Source organism: Synchiropus splendidus, chromosome 5, assembly GCF_027744825.2.
Source record: "Synchiropus splendidus isolate RoL2022-P1 chromosome 5, RoL_Sspl_1.0, whole genome shotgun sequence".
NCBI classification, from domain to species: domain Eukaryota; kingdom Metazoa; phylum Chordata; class Actinopteri; order Syngnathiformes; family Callionymidae; genus Synchiropus; species Synchiropus splendidus.
The window spans coordinates 31,710,941-31,728,224 of NC_071338.1; the positions used below are offsets into that span (position 1 = coordinate 31,710,941).

At 42.1% G+C, this 17,284-nt stretch overlaps 1 protein-coding gene across 2 annotated transcripts in view; it reads right to left on the reverse strand.

Moving 5' to 3' along the window:
• LOC128759485 (protein unc-13 homolog C) overlaps positions 1-17,284 on the reverse strand; it is a 160,616-nt gene that overhangs the window by 32,560 nt on the left and 110,772 nt on the right. For both annotated transcript variants that reach the window (XM_053866480.1, XM_053866479.1), the window contains exons 19-23: positions 10,449-10,575; positions 6,175-6,271; positions 5,704-5,847; positions 4,679-4,756; positions 644-721 (exon numbers count right to left, since the gene is read on the reverse strand). In XM_053866480.1, coding sequence (XP_053722455.1) covers positions 644-721; positions 4,679-4,756; positions 5,704-5,847; positions 6,175-6,271; positions 10,449-10,575 — 524 coding nt within the window. The remainder of the gene's footprint in view (positions 1-643; positions 722-4,678; positions 4,757-5,703; positions 5,848-6,174; positions 6,272-10,448; positions 10,576-17,284) is intronic.

A 17,284-nucleotide genomic window follows, 5' to 3' on the forward strand; every position in this document is an offset into this window, starting at 1 on the left:
TTACTGTGCTCATTCTGAAAAGAACTCAAACAGACGAATGTATTCCAGTGTGACTCCCAGGGTTCATTGTAAATGGGCTGATTTTGGCAGTGTTTCCATTCACAGAACTCACAGACTTAGATTCTTAATTCGACTTTTCATCAAAATGTTATTAGAACAATAATTAATTTGTGGCATGGTTAGAATGTTCATTTTAAGGAGTCTGATGTTTCGTAAATGGATCAACAAAAGTATGTTGAGTTGCAGTGATCTTTGTACAAACATTATTATTTTGGAAAAGGAGGCTGGGATGCTCAACTTCTCTTCCTCTTCTCCCAGCATGTGGGATGCTGGAGCCCGATGTCACGTGTCAGGAGGAGGGTATGACCCTGGGCCTGTCACCACGGTACAGCTTTGCCAATATCCATTCATATCATAACTTTAACTGATGGCTGTGTGGATCCGGTTTCACACTTTTTCTGTATGTTGCCGAGCAATAATGTCACTCAATTTACTTCAAATTCAAGTTCAATTTACATGAAAACGGTCACCAAAATTATTCAGTGGCAATGCTGAGATCTTAGCGAAAGATTGTGGCTCAAATCCCAGCTGAAGTGAAAAGGATTTGCCCCCTGAGGTGGAACACCCATGAAAAGAGACAGACCTGTTTTCCTCCCATGGACTCGAACATCTTCTCCAGCTGGACCCGGAGCTGCTGGATGTTGTTGAGCAGTATGCACGGCTGCGAGACACAACAAAAGCAATGAGCATTGAAAACACACACAAACTTTTCCGCTCTCATCCCAAACGCCGAAGCAGTGCTCGGAAGCGAAGCCTCGGAACATTTGGGTCAAAAACCACAAGGGTAAACACACTAAATCCATCCATTTTGATTTGCAGGCGCTACACCGGCGCAAGGTTCCCGCTCGTCGTCAGGGAAACGCGATACATAATGCAACAGGGGGGAAATGTCTGCACTGAATATGTCGGCCGTTATTGATTCTCCGCTCGCCAACAAACCAAACAGATGACAGGCATTACTCAGACCTGGCCGGCGTGAGTTATCGTCTGAGGTATTTAGCCATTTGTCATCAATCATCAGCCAAAAGTGTCGCACAACAGAACTGCAGAAGAGACTTCCCCCTTCATTAATTCATTCGCTATTACTAGTGCGGTGGTTTCATCTGTTCTCCAGACATGACCAGTCCATGCCAGAGTGGACACAGTAAAGAAGAAATACACTCTGATCCCCTGAATGAGAGAGAAAAAAAAAAGAAATGTGAAGACAAATCAGGAAACTTTTGATCTGAAATTGTGCTTGGAAGGTGAAAGAGATTTCAGAGCGTTATCCACAACCTCACCAGTCTCATCAGCATCACCACCATTGCTCTTCCCTCGAGACACTTGTCTCATCCCATCCCTGTCCACCTCACTACTATGGGAAGCCGAGCCTTCAGAAACTCTGCTCAGGAAGACCTTACCACTTCCAAGATCCCGATCCTGTACTTTCATCTTCATTTTCCATACCCAAACTTAAAACCCATCTGCTTCAACAATTACTCCCTCCCTCCTCCACCACCAATGTAATGTCTTTTTTTTCATTTCAGTCTGTAAATTGTCTGTAACTGTCTTTATTTTTTTCATTTATTTTTAAAAATAATAATTCATTTTTTATATATATTATGTTCAGTGACATTATTGTTTACTATTATGATTATTATTATTGTCATCATGAACAACAAACGATAATTTCCATTTTGTTTGAATAAACTAATTTAAAAAATGAGTGTTTGACCACATGGATGAGGATACAGTGAGGCATCAGAATTCCATACACCATGTTGTTAAGCATCCCTTAACTTTATAATAGATTTGAAATTTAAACCATAAAATTGCTCTGTTGGTCTACTGGTTCCTGTCTGAGGTCCTTGGAGAAACTCCAGGCAGAAGGGTTCAGTTCAAGGCATTATTGACCCGCCTTGAAGCTCCAAAACACATCTGAGGTTTCACAAAACCTTCTTCCACTTTTATCATTCATCTTAATGGACATCTCTTTCTTCATCCATGGAGCTCATAGGTTGCCCCCCTTCTTCATGTCCAGCCTCTTTGGTCCAACACAGCCCTTCCTTGCACAACCAACCTGCCCTCCCTCACTCTGTCTCCATCTTCTCTACATGTCCTTCTGATATATTCATTTCTGATCTTGCCCTTTATGGTCACCCCAACAACAGCGTCTACATCTCTGAGTCTTCTAACTCCTGAGTCTCTAAACTGTACATCACAGCAGTGATGGCTACATCGCTACTTGACTTCCACTCTTGCAGCAAGACTGACGTCACAGATTGTCACTACAGCTGGATTAAACCTTAACCGTTGTCGTCCCTTGACTAAACAAGCCTTATTTTCAATGTCAGCAGGTGAGAAGGACCCATAGCAGTTGGTCTTCAGGCTTGTGAACATCTACTTCCAGTTAAAAGGGACCACCACTGTGGATAACTGGTAGAGCCCCACAACCTTGGGGCCACTGCAAAAACTCAGCGTGGAAATAACAGCAGTGTTTCAATTCATTGAAACACTTTAATAATTGAATGTTCACTGTGGCGGCTCCAGGTCCAGGAAGAGCTCAGAGATGCTGGTGAACTAGGCCACAAAGGTGACATCAGGGGGATAAAAAAAGTGATGAAATCCTGAGGAAAACAATGCGCAGCCCGAGCACAACTCCCACAGTAGGTGTAGAGGGACCAGCTCAACCATAGTAACATGCGCCATTTTCCGATCAAAAACGATGCTGGTGATAATATAAGGAAGCTGCAGTGATAATTCTCAGGCCCAGAGGAGAAGAGAGATGCTTGTGTTTGGGTCTCCGGAGCATCTCCAGTGGTCTCAGCAGCAGACGTGCCACGTAATGGCTTTTTTCCGACTAAGATTAATAGAAAGATTTACATTCAAGTGCTTAGAGAGTTCCAGCTAAAGGGGATTTCTCATGCTAACACCTGCGTACACAACAGAGACGGCAGTGCAGCTATTGTTCTGAACACACCTCACCACAATGCTCCTCGCTTCCTTTAATAAACGCAAACTCAAACTGATAACAGAGCGATGGAAATCGGATTCAGCATGTGAGCACACGTGAAGCTTCACAACCAATGTCATGAAGGAAGAAACAAAGAAGGAAAGACCCGAGTGTTGCTACACGCAGCATGTCACTGATGTTGACGTAGAGGTGCAGTTTTCTCATTTCAAGTCTGGATCACATTTTACATTAATGTCCATTATGAAACATAAATATATTCAAATAAAATAAAATTATTAAATATTTGTCTGAAATAATAAAAAAAATATAAAATACACATACAATACAAATACATAGAAAGTTACAGAATTACAATTTAAATGAATAATTATGAAAAACATTAAGTGTGTTTTGTGTCCAGAAGCCAACTTTTAAATGCATTTTCTCTTACTTGATACAAAGCATCAAGAGTACACTTCCTTCCGGTGCAGGTTATAGTGCAGGTTAGACCTCATTAAAAATAAATAAATAGCAATAAAAAAAATAAAATCAAATAACAGAAAATAAGGCTAACATATAATACATCTAAAATAAAATAAGAATTCAATACAGTACAACATGTAAATATTATTATTAGATTATTAATATTATTATTATTATTATTAGTAGTAGTAGTAATGATAATAATGGAAAAACCAAACAAAAAAACAGGAGTTGTTTGTTCATATTTGACACACAATAAAAATAAATATAATTATTAAATATGAGCACAAGTCAATAGGTAAACAAAGGCACACAATCGTTGGTCTCCAAACAAAATAGACAACAGATCCGATATATGATATTTTTGTCCAGTCATCAATATCAATTCCGAAGGACTCAAGTTGTGCCATATAAACCACCTAAACAGGTCAATCTATTGCCATCTACTGGTGAAACTGGGCCACAGCAGGGAACAGGCTCTCGAGTCACGATTTAAGAAACAGAATTGTAGCCCTGCTTGTTCTTCCAGCTAAAATGTTAGCACCTCCGTCAGATGACCGTCCACAGTGGCATTTTCATCACACGTCATATTAGGGACTAGTTTTCCACTGAACTCTCTTGGGCGTTTTACGAACTAGCGCTCCGTCTTCTGGGCCTGTATCCACTAAAACAACGCCACAATCGATCACGGCGCTGTTTCGAGTCTGTCTGTGACAAAGGTTTTGAGGGAACATTGTAGTAGGTTAAGAGGAAGCGGAGGATGTTGGAGCGAGGCAGTAAGAGTCTTTGAATGAATCATTCATTAACCACATTAATACTTGGGCCAGGTCCGATGAGAGACATTTTGTTGCTGCCATAATGGGCCTGTCATCACTGCAAAGAAACATCTGCCTCTAATGTTTGCGCTCCTGCCTCTTATCACTCACTTGTTCAAAGAGCGGTCGGATAATTAGGCAACTCAGACGACTGTGAGTCCAACCATCCGTCACATTAGACACAACGGGTTTGTCGGCCAGAAAATACCAATGATTTTCCCTCAGCAGCTCACGCTGTCACATGAGTAATTGGTTCACTCAGACACTTGGTTACTGAAGATACCATCCTGAGGGGGGGGGCACGAGAAACAAAAAAAAAAATGGTCCCAGAGGACCTGCTGACTGTCGTCATGGAAACACCGGATGTATGGTTGTAGTAAGCTCTTACCACATTCTCCTTGGTCAGATGCGAAGAGTAGTCCTTGGAAATGATTGCAGCATATTGCAGAAGAACCTTGTTGATAGTCTAAAGAGAAGGAAGCCAAGTTTAGTGAAAGACTGACCGAATGATCTCTCTAACAAGTGGACTTTGGATTGCATCCAACTGGAGGTGAAATATGAGGCTCAGAACATGAAACTCATGGGAGAACATCTGAGAACAAGACAGGAAGTTGCTCACATGGTGCGCAAGCCACTATGAGAACTATTATTAATTACGAATAGTTCTTCAAATCATCCAAACTTTAAATGTTCAATTAAAAAACAGAATTAAAAAAATAAAAAAGGGAATCCTTATCACATGAAAAATATTTTTAAATGGGTTAATTGAAAATATAAAATGAATAAAAAACCCAAATTTGTCAAGTAAGAAAAATAGCATCTTCCTTAATTGTAAATAGCTTTAAACATTTTCAATAAATATTTCATAAAAATAAAATAAATCAAGCAAAATGTGCTGCATCAGAAAAGAAAATCAAACATTTGTATGGAAAATGTTTTGAGGAAAAATGCCCAGTTATAAAGGTCATTAATTATGATAAATATATGACAAATGTCATGTTACACTGGTCATGGAAAAAAAAAGTAAATCTTTTTTTTTTTATTTAAATACAAAAAAATGTAATTAATTTATTTGAAATAATTTAAATAAATCACTAAATATTTTAACTAAAATAATACAGCAGGCGCAATAGTCGGGTCGGTAATGGAATAGAAAAATAGAAAATATATGATGGACAGTGGGTGAATTATTCTAACAAAAACAAAAAAAATAAATCCCCAATCCCCATCCAAACAAAGTAAATACTGAATCCGAGATCAGATTTACATCTGAGTCTGTTTAAATAGGAACTGAAGACTGGGACTGAACAGAATGAGATTACAGGCGCCGTCCCTTACATCAGCTCGGCAAAATGACACAACGAGTTGTAAAGCACTGTGACATTCAGGATCCGCCTCTTCAGAGAGTCTGACCTTCGCAAAGCGGCACATGAAGTGCGCCAGGGCCTGGGGATTGGGACACTCCAGCTTCTTGATAATCTCAAAACTCTGGTTCAGTTGAGTGAACACGTCCACCACGGAACAGGAGAAGAGGGCGTGCTCCGAGGTCTGCTGGAACTGCAGACAGACAGGGAGATATCAGGCTTGAGAGAAACCACAAGGATGGAACGAGGCAGACAGCTGTGAATTCTCCAGACAGCCCTTTGAGAAGGAGGTTAAAATGGCGGAAATCGATGTGGCGGACACCCAGATGGATGGATTTTTCAAGCCCGGAAAACTCTCCGAACCATTGACTGTAACTTTCTCCAGTCCTGTTCTTGCACGTCGATTAAAACGCAAACGTCTCCCTCAGTTCCTCCTGCAGCTGTTTGAACATCAGCCTTCGAGGCGTCTCCAATATCAGCAGTCAGAGAGACGGAACTCATCATGGAAGCATGTACTCACGCCGTCTTTTTTGTCTCGCTCCAGAGCGCCGTTGAGGAAATCCATGGCAACGTCCTCGTTCTCATCAAGCCACTGAATAACAAATGGCTCGAACCACCTGGAAATGAAAGACGGTCGGTAAGTGTTTCAGGCTGAGAACGTTCAAGACATTTATGTGGTTTTGTTTAAGTTCAGCGACATGCTGAAACTGAAAAAAAATGTTAATAAAAAATATGTTTTTCCTGGTTTTCTTGCGTCTTTTTTTTCAACCAACATTTTCGTCTCATTGTTTCTGTGTTCCGTTCGTGTTACGATGGTTCGGGATCATTCGAGCGCGTTTCATTTTGATTGAGCGGTTTAGGACAGATTTGTTTTGTTTTATTTTTAACAGTTTCATTCTTCTGTCTCCTGCTTGTTCTCATAATTGTCTCACTGTTGGAATACGTATTGACCTAGTTTGCACCACAATCTTAGTGTGTCTAAAAATCTCGCCTGACATTTAACTAAAAATGAAAATGAGAGAAATAAATAGTCTCATTAAAATTGAAGAAAATAAATTAAAAAAAAGTTAACCATGGATGGAATATCAAAAATATAACTTTTAAATCAGTATACCAGCTAACCAAGTTAAAAAACTTGCATTAAAAAGAATAAAAAAGTTGGCAAATAATAATAATAATAATCTTAAAATATATACTCAATAACTCACATACACGAAAAGTAATCATTGATGAAAATAAACCAATTACAAACTACTAAAATCTAAATGAAATTAAACAAAATGGAACAAGTGTGATGGCACTACATATTTTAGATGTTATTTCAAGGCAATATCTGAGAAATACAAGACAAAGTCTGGAAAAATAAGTGAAATTATGAGCATAAAAGTGTATGAACATTGTGTAATATGGCGGCAGAAATTTAATTCTGTACATACGTCAGAGCCAGCGGCGAAAGACGTAGTGGGTAATGTTTCTTGAGTAAAAGTAAAAATAGACCTGGTCTGGGAAGAAAAAAAAAAAAAAAAAAAGAGTAAAGTGCCCCTTGAGCTTTCTGGGTTCAGTAAACGTTGAAGAGTACAACATCTCACGAATCCAAAATGTTCAAACAAAACTACATTCAAATTGTCTATTATTGGGCAAAAATCTGGTAATATATAAATGTATCCTTAAAGAAGTGCAGACAAATATGATCAAATGTAGAGGAGCGATAGCTAGTGATGGACAGATGAGGCTTCACGAAACAGTAACTTCACTTTCAGAGGCCACTAGAGGGCGCTCTCTGCACTACGGAGAGTAGAGACATCCAAGCATTTTTAAACCGAGAGCGTCACCTACTGAGCTTTGAAATTGAGGTAACTGTTTCATGAAGCATCATCAGCCCATCACTAGTGACAGTAGTGGCAACTACAAAAAAGGTACACACAAAGCTAACAAGATGTTGGTGGTGATTTGTTGGAGTCAGCATGGAACCGTTGTGACCCCTCGCGACTGCACACTTCTGCAACACTAGCAACAAACTTCCTCCCTGCATCTGCCCAATAGCTTTGGTTTTGGGCGCGAGTCCCTCCTGGAGTCTTCAGTTCGGCACAAAAGACATTTGTTTCCATGTTCAAACACATCGCAGCTCTTTGACATGAAACTGCTTGAATGCAATTTTATTTTCCAGTGAGGAGAATCAATCAACACAAGTGAGATGTATTTGGGAGCAAATCTGAGTGCAGTTTGGAGTGATGCTGCAATTAATGAGGACCACAATATCACATTTCAGTGGCTCAAACAAGGACAGCAAAGGACGCGCCTGCTCCCAGCATTCAGAGCCAGGAAACGCACTTGTCAGAGGTGTTTCACTTTGCCATTTCCTTGTTTAATAAAACGCCCGAGCTCGTCCTCAAAGCGACGGACACAGAACGAAGCGAAAACACCGTTCTTTGTAGGACACCTGGAACGTGAAGCTAATAAATAATTAGGTGGGCGTCACAGGAGACGGCGACAGGAGAGATGGACAGTGTTGTGTTTGCATGATGCCTGTGGATGAGTCAGTCAAGCTCCTGATGGGTGACGGCGATGCAGAGGGGGGAGGGAGTCATTACGCTGACAGTCCGGCAGGAAAAGGCAGCTCGCTCCAATTACACATGTTAATGTTGCTGCTATGGCACTTCACAATCCAGGCAACTCAAAACCCTGCTGTTTAGCTCAGTGTTTTTCAACTATTTTTAAGCTGCGGCACTTGTCGTTCATTGAAAAAAATCCTGTGGCTCACCATCAAAGGAACCTTGCCAAAGCGCCAAGCGCTTAGTCGAAAGTCCTGTAAGAGTGGTTATGAATTTGTGGAAAAACTCAACTGACACTCTGCAATTTGAGCATGTTATTACCAAAAAAAATGCAGACATATATTTGTTTAGGAATGTCTCCAGAAACCACAGGGCGAACTTTGATGGTCTACGAGTGTCAATGAAGTTTTGAAGTGAGACGTTAGCTGTGTTAGCTCTGCGGCACAGAAAGCCTTTGGCTGCGGGTCCAACGAGGAACACTCCATTGCTCTGTTCTGAAGGTGTGTGGTCATGTTGGAGGCGCATCAGGTTTAAAAACAAGTGGAAGTGGCACATTTGACCGGCTTCTTCGCTGTGTGGGAAGAGCTATGGACAAGTCAATGCACCCGCATAGATCTATAGTGCATGGAAAGAATGTGACTGAATCCATGCAATTTCCTGACGTTGGTAGCTTGTCAACAGGTTCTAATTGTGATTGATGGTTTAATGTCATCATACCGTCCACTTCTATCTCCGGACAAACCGTCATTTCCCACGAAAAACGCTGGTTTGGCTAAGTGTAAACAGTGAAGCTTAGACATGGCCTTGTTCACACGAAAAGGCTTTTGTTCCTAGCGATCCAATGACTTTGGTGATCAGACCCACAGCATCATCAATTTGAAAAGTAGCCTGTTGGTTTGGTCAAAAAGTGAGCTAAAACTCCAACACCGAACTTGTGCGACTGACACCAGCTCCGTGTGGACAGGCCCTCAAATCAGCAGGGTCCAGCAAAAATGTGTTTTTCAAACTCACATATAATTCACAGCCTTTCTTCTTGCAGGCTGCCGAGCCAGCAAACAGTGTCCTGCTGTCTCTTGCTCACAACATCAAAAATACATTGCTCTCAATGGAGGGCAGGGGTCAGAGAAGCGCCACGACTGGCCTGTAGCCGCACCATGCACTGTGTTGAACTGTCTAACACCTCCCGGGAAAGACACTATACAAAGTTGCCGCTGTGTTTCTACTTCAAGTTTCTCCGGTTTATTTTTTCCCTTGAAAAAGTCGGCATACTTTTATGAGGATGTTGAGGTCCCTGATGTTCTGTAGGTGGTCAGACTTTTATGGGGGGGAATGATGAATGCACGTAAGCCATGATTCAAACCCTCAAACACCTCAGAGGTCACAGTCAGAGACGAGGTGAAGAAGAGAGTGGAGCAGCAAGAGCAAAGCTTTATGGGACAGCGGAGGCGCAGCCACCATGTTAGAGACTCAGGAGTCAGAGATGAAGGTACTGAGGTGGCTAGCAGCCTTTTGTTGAGAAGTGCAGACTAAAGCTGCAAGAAATCAACCTGATTCTAAACCTACAGTAAGAAGTCACAGCCAATTCTATCACTGTTTTTATAAATGAGAAAAAAAGGTTTGAAAAAAAATAAAAGGATTGAGTACTCACAATTTATATTTGGATTATTTATCAAGCATTTATTGGCAACGAGTGAAAACATGATTTTATTTATTTATTTATGGATCTATTTTTCATAACTTTTTTTGTTGTTTATTTTCGAACATATATTTTCATTTTTAATTGACTATTTAATTTAATTGCATTTTATTTCATTTTGACACAAAGGTGTTGAAAATGGTATCAAGCATCGATTAACCTTCCTGGGCATCGAGTTTCCAAACTAAGTATCGCGACTAAGAGATAGATTTAGCAAGGACAGATGGTCTGAACACATGAGTAGAGACAGTGTTAGACCAATGAGGTTTGACTCCAGGCAACATGGACGTATGTTTTCTGTTGGCCGTATCTACTGTAATTTAAGATTCATATTTTAAATTTTTCATGTGAACAAAGTGTCGAAATCATTTCTCTTCACACGCAACCACAGCCAACAAGCTCATCCCAGGCACCACAACATGCTGTAAGCTTATGTGATCCCCGGCACACGTTCCCCTCCTAAATTAGCCGTATTAACATTTATGATTCCTCCGTGCGATGACACCATCTCAGCATGCACATGCAAGGAAACCAGAGGACACTCACAGAGAGTATTCGGGAGGAACACCCTTGAAGGCCGGCAGTTCCCGCACATACTCATTATGGAACCATTTGACTTTGAAGTGAAGATTCATGTATTCCGTACTCTTGCATAAGCGATGCTTATCGTGCTCTGCAACACAGATTAGAAGACAAGAAAGAAACACGTTAGTTAGCGCATGCATTCATCACGTTCTCAGCTGAGATTATCTGAAATTGGATTCAGCGATCATCATGTTCACAGCTTCACTAAATTAAGTTTGGCTGAGATGAAATGACGAATGAAGAATCTGAAATTAGAGGCCGACGAGAAAACATGGCGGCAAGTGGGAGGACACTGAAATGGAAGTAATGGATGAGAGTAAAAAGCCATTCAGTTCAGGTGCACCATGGGGACACCCTGGACAGCACCCAAGTCCATCCCAGGAGGCAAATAGTCCGATAACTACTTACACACACACCTATTATACAGATATATTACAGTCAGCTCAGTGTTTCTGGACCGTAGGAGGAAACCAGTGTTAAGCGTGGAGAGACAGATTCACTCCAAATTAAAGAAGAGCCTCAAACTACATTATAACAAAAACATCTGAGATACTGAAAGGAAGAAACACATTTGTATTAAAAAGGGGGATAAAAAATACAACAAAAAACAACAACAAAAAGTCAGATTTATTCAGTGATAACAGAAAGAGGATCAGAAGCAGCAAGAAGTCTGTTCTTCAACCGAATATAGAGCCGTTTGTATTATTCAACATCTTATTGTTTATTCAGTTACATCTCCTGGCTTCTCTTTACTCACGCTAACTATTGATTTCCTTCTCAAAGTCTTTTACACGCCGTGCATGGCTCTGAGATTCCATTGGAAGTCCAACTGCTACAAAACTTCCAGCCAGTCAGAATAAATGAATAAAGAGGGACGTTCATGGTTTTCAACTCCTTCCGGAGTTTTTCATGAACAGGTCTTTTACAGCTTCTTCAGGAGGACCCAATTTTTTACAGTTTTAATATGTCGGTTCACAACATTGTCAGTGAAAAAATGAACCACCACATCATCAAATGAATGTTTAGTAGTACTGCCAATAGCACGCAGTATAAAGGATGCAGGAGGGGGCTTTGTCCCACCAGTGTAGATCTGAGTTGAAAATAAATGTGGATTATTCGTAGCTTCAACTAGTGGTTGAGGGGGTCACTGGATTTGAAATTCCCCCTAATTTTATAGTAACAACGATCAATCTCTTCATTAAAAAAAAATAAAAAAGTATGTGAGAAAAACACATTTTATAATGACTGTCAATGGGGAAAAAAAACGGTCTGAGCGATATTACATATTTTAACCCCTGTGGATAAATTTCACCTACACTGAACGGACTGTCACATTTCTGTTTGCTGCTCTTTTATTCTAGCATGCTTCTTCTTCTTGCTTCCCACGTGGTTCTGTTGTGTTTTGACAGAGATGAGAGGACTTTCTGAAGGAGCCAACCATCCGTGACAATTTGTCTGAGGATCGCCTCTTCACACCTGGTACCTGTTGCTACGTTCTGACTAAACGCTTGTTTGCTTCTGGCTATCTGTTGCTTTCGTTTAGTGTTGTGGACTATCGGGCACTCTTTCCTGCATCTTCAGTTTCTGACTACTCGTCTTCTGATCCAGCTTTCTTCGGCCCAGTCTCTGCTCCCGTTTTGTGGATGATCATTCTGCATTCACATTTTGGTGCTAGCCTTTGGAGGAGTTTTTGGTTTGGATTCAGACTGAGATAGAGGCCCTTCTTTAGCAGTTGAGTTCACTGCTCCCGCATACGGACGCACAAACATTTCGCTCCCAGGTTGACTTCGAGGGGTTGACTTGACTCCTCCGAGGGACAAGACAATTCATCCCAAAACCATTGACCAAGAAGAGATGGTAAGCTGAATACATGGTTGCGTACCAGAGGAAGAGACCCTGGTGGCAAACCCTAAGAAACGCATGCTAAATTTAGGTGAATAAGATAAGGTGAAGGTTTGCCATATTTTCTGTTATGGTGGGTCCCTCAGATGCTTTATCCGTAGTCAAAGACCCACACCCGAGGATTTCTAGACGGGGCATGAATTAGCACTTTGCATGCATCAAAGGAGACTAAAACAGAGCTTAAAAAGGGTTCTTCCTTCCATATGGCAGCTGCCCTCAAATCTCCGCAGAAGAGTCCCTCAATAATGCAGCATAAATTATAATGTGCAATACCGAAGACACATGACATCAAAGGAGGCTCGTCGTCCTTTAATCCTGATAAGAATGGAGCGCTAAGCCTGATGAATGGAGCGACGCTACATTCCGCGGTAAGCTGCCCGTAAAATGTTTCCATAAGTTTGATGGACATACGGTATTTACCTGGGCAGACTGCGTCAAAAGCATGGGGGGGATGTTTTGTACGCAAGGATTCGGTGCTGGAGCTCCGACTGAGGAAATGTTGGTACACTCAAACTGGTTCAGCGCGGTTTGCGATTCAGGGAGAGCCAGGAAATGGAATTCAAAAACGCCCATCTGAAAGCTTTATCTGGCAACCAAAAAGGTTCATCTAGAGCCCCTTTGATAAAACTTGCTCCAGGTGAATTATTTGTTCTCGTGTCTTCTTTCGGTTGTGAAGCGTTCGACTCTGACAAGCAATCTGAGCAAAATGCCAAACGGCAACAGCAGAGGTGTCTCGGAGATTGCTTTAAATTCAGTCTGTCAAGGTTGTACAAAGCAGTGTTCCACAGTCCCCAGTGACACCGAGATCAAACTATAAACACAAAATTATCTGACAGTTTCAGAGTTTTTTATGGGGAAGGAGGATTAAGAAGAGATTCACAGGGAAGAAAAGGAACTCTAGACAGTTAAACAAGACAATTGGGGTCGTCGCGACACCGCTGAACTGCTGACGTTTGCCTGTAATATATGAGCCCAGGCTTTTCTTTGAACAGCGAGCTGACGCTGCAGTGTGTTTCACACCGAACAAACTCATCGTCACTGGAGTCAACCTTTTGGCCCGGTGCAACACACACTGTCACACGCCCACAGTCACCTCAAGAAAACAGATGGAGGTCGTTCGTGAGGCTGGAAACCACGGGCCAAGCAGCTTTTCAGGGGTCTTGCAGGTTCAATTTAAAAAGGTTCTTTAACACAAGAGTATGTGTTTCCTGATTTCCTTTTGTCTACTAATCCATTGCCTCACGATTATCTACCCCTTTGACAGGTACAACCGATCTGGTGACCTTATTTGTCAGTCCTGGCTCCGCCCAGCTTTAGGTCACTACTACTTGGTGTTTGATGTCTCTTCCATCTTCACCATCCTCCTCTAGAGAGGACACTCTGCCTCACCTGCCTAGTTCGTCTTTAGGTAAAGGAGTTTGTCCTTTTCCTGAAAATCATGTAGCTGACCGTGGTACATGTTTTTCACCATGGTAGATGTATATTAAACTATATCATGAACTCCTACATGAGCCCTGTATATCACCTTGAACTTGAACTGAATACGATTATATTTTGAATACTTGTTTCCCTGGTAACACTGAAACAACATTTGAAAATATCCCTGCTAGATTATGGGTTCAGAAAAACAACCAACAATTGGATCACACCGTAAATCCAACGGCATTTATGCAATTCAATTGTCTAGTGTGACAGAAGAGGAATCTCAGGGTGCGTTTTATATTCCACACATGGAATAGAGTAAAAAGAAATTCTTCGTCCGCCCTCGTCTTTTCAACAGTCATCAGCTTAGTAGCCATAAAGCTCATTTCCTCGCCTCACAAAAAACCCCAAACTCCTTTGCGCACCCAGAGTCAAAGCAAAGAAATATAACCACTCTTCAGAGCGACCGATGCGATTGTTTGGAGAGAGAAGGGCGAAACGAGGCCACGGGGAGCAGTTTTTAAATATCCTGCAATAAAACATAAAGAGGCCGGCTGACTTCAGAATGAGTCATCAGCTTTGTACGGACGATTCTTCAATTATTTAGGTTGTGTGGATTCCTGCTAAAGAACGGCGGAGACAAGTGAGTGCGTTCTGAAGTGGAGACACAAACATCGGCTGCCAACGAAGTGTTCGTCACCGACCAATTTAGCTCAGAGGGTGACTGAGGTAATTCAGGCAACATGACAAGCCCATTATAAATAAAACATTGCTCCTGCAGCGTCAATATGGTTTCTGGATTAGAAAGGCTTTCGATAATATTAGTCTCACAGTGTTAACCGTAGGACATTACATTTACTTAACACACCAGGAGCGTCGTCTGTTTCATCGCCACCCGCTTCCTGAGGCTTTTATTTTGCTCTGTCACTTCCTGCTCTGGTCCTACTTCTCTTCCATTCCATTCATCACAGTGGGTTTAATCCGAACTGCAGCCAAAGCCCCTGATTCTTTGCGACTCCGGTCATAGGCTTCACGCAGATTCCAGGCCGTAGTCAACTTAGGGATGAGTGGACTCTTCTTGTTCTCCTCGTGTCTTGCTCCAGATATTTTAAATTGTTTTCACTCCTTCCTTCTAGTTCCAGTCTAGTTCCTCCTGATTTCACCTGAACATTCTAGCAGGTTTCCTTGAACTTACTGACACTGAACTCCTTCCTACCTCGGATGCTGGCGTTTTATAGTTAGAACCATTTTTATATTTGTGTTTTACTGGACTCTTTGAATAGATTTGAATTTGGATTTTTTTTACTTCTGCTCTTGGACCTCCCTGTGTTCCACTAGTTTCAAGTTTCAAGTCAGCCAAACAAAACCGATATGGACCAAAATGGGGGACAACTGGTAATCCACTTGATACAGCAGAGCAGATATGAGATAAGTGAAACTTCATTGATCTTTAAAGCACATATTAGTAGTAGCAGTAGATACATACAAGAAAGCCATCTGACTTACACCTTATATCTCAGTTTATTTGGTCCAAATATTTTAATGACTAAAATGTCTATATTTCTATGTAACAATGACAAAGAATTTGGAGCAGGGAAGCATGGGTTCAAATGGCAGTGAGATTACCAGTGTGCACCTTTAGTTAAGGTCCTTGGTGCTGGACACTAACCCAGAGGTCGGGCACAGCTGGGACTCTTATGAAGCCTGCATCTGGCTCCAACCTATTGTCTCGACTGAGGCAGTTTCCCTGACCTCAGTCCTGGTTAACCATCAAGTTCAGCTATAAATATGACAATACGAAAGTGAGTAGCATGTGAGATGCCATCACCCTCAACAGCAAGTTCAGACATGGTGACATCCCATGATGCTGTGCAGCCCAGTCAAACAATCACAGTGGATTTCTACAGGCTAATGAGCTTCATGGGGCCAAGATTGATCCTTGTCACCAAGACCAATGAAATGACAAGCATTTTATTGACATTGACAAAGTGCAAAAATGCAGTGGTGTGGACACATTGGGATGAGCATGTCTTTGTGTTCTCCAGAAGAATTTTGCTCCGGATGCTGCCCGCGTGACTCGACCTTGGATGAGTGGTGGTTAATGGGAGGAGGTCTGGATGAAGCCTCCGTGAGAGGGGATTTCGTATGAGTCACTTAACTTAGTGGAAAAAGTGTGGAATTTGTGTAAAGATGGTGCAACATCAGGAGACCAGTAAAGCTCCACGGGATCATTCCTGGAAACACCCTGGGAGACGAATCATGCGCAAGCATTTGGGGTTTGGGTTTGGTATGCATATTGAAAATGCTCTTTAAGACGTGGCGTGTCGTAGCTTTGTTGACTTGCTGTGTTTCATCCCTAAATGTGCTTCTGCGTTGCCGAGGGATTGAGTTTTGTTCTGCAGCGCAAATAAATGAAGCCTCAAAGGGTTGATTTCTACCTCAACACACTCTCATCAGAAGTGCTATTTTGTCTGCGCTTGTTTCAGCATTCCGCTGCTAGTAAACAGTATGGGCCGTCCCAAGAGAGGAGTCGGCTCAAGGTCCCCGGTGGGAATGTCATCTTGTCAGACGGAGCCAACGGGGACAGACTAACTCACACGGGGCTCAATCACGCTCCGCCTCATTGATTCAAATGCTGCGGAATTTCAGCGTCTCACCTGCTGCTACGGCAATTGAGAGAATGTGCTCATGTGCTGGAGGTCTGGGATGACAACAGCAGTGAGTACAGTTCAAGCACAGCATTATTCCTTCGTCTTGGCTTCTGACCCAGTTCTGTCAGGACATCTCGGAAGGATTTGCTTTCTCCTCACTGGGACCCAGTGACACAGCTCTGCTCCAGCAGAGACACTAACTCCTGCTGATTGGACTGATGATGAATCAGGACCTGGCATATTGTTTAGTGGCAACAACGGCCTTCATATCACTGATCAGATTTGAAATCACAAGTTCATGAATGATTTCATCACCCAATGCAAGCAACCGTACATAACCGCCATGATGTCAAATGTCTTGGCACAGTTTTTCATGACTCAGCATCTATGAGCGAGACATTGCATCCATCCATTTTCATTATCCAATCCCCGCTAGAGGAAGCAGTGGACCTCCCCGTCTACAGAAACCTACTGAGATCTCACCTGTGAGTCCGCAGATGAGCAATGGAGCCTGAATTTCCCAGCTGAAAATGGCTCTCCAAATGTTTGGCAAAGGTGTCAGGATAATCCATCCTCACTCCCATGGCGTATTATATTGGCGTTGGGAAAGTGGACTTTTGTATCCTATACTGATGCCGAAGGCAGCCTATAGCGTTTCAATTGAAGCAAATGCCGGGGGCAGCGCACCACGTAAAACAAAGAGGTAACCCATGGGATGGCGCTCCATTGGCTCCGTATATAATAATGTGTCACTTCCTATTTAAAGCCCCTCAAACAGTGTGTTTCGGTCACGGTGACACCCAATGTCAGCAAAGAGAGCTT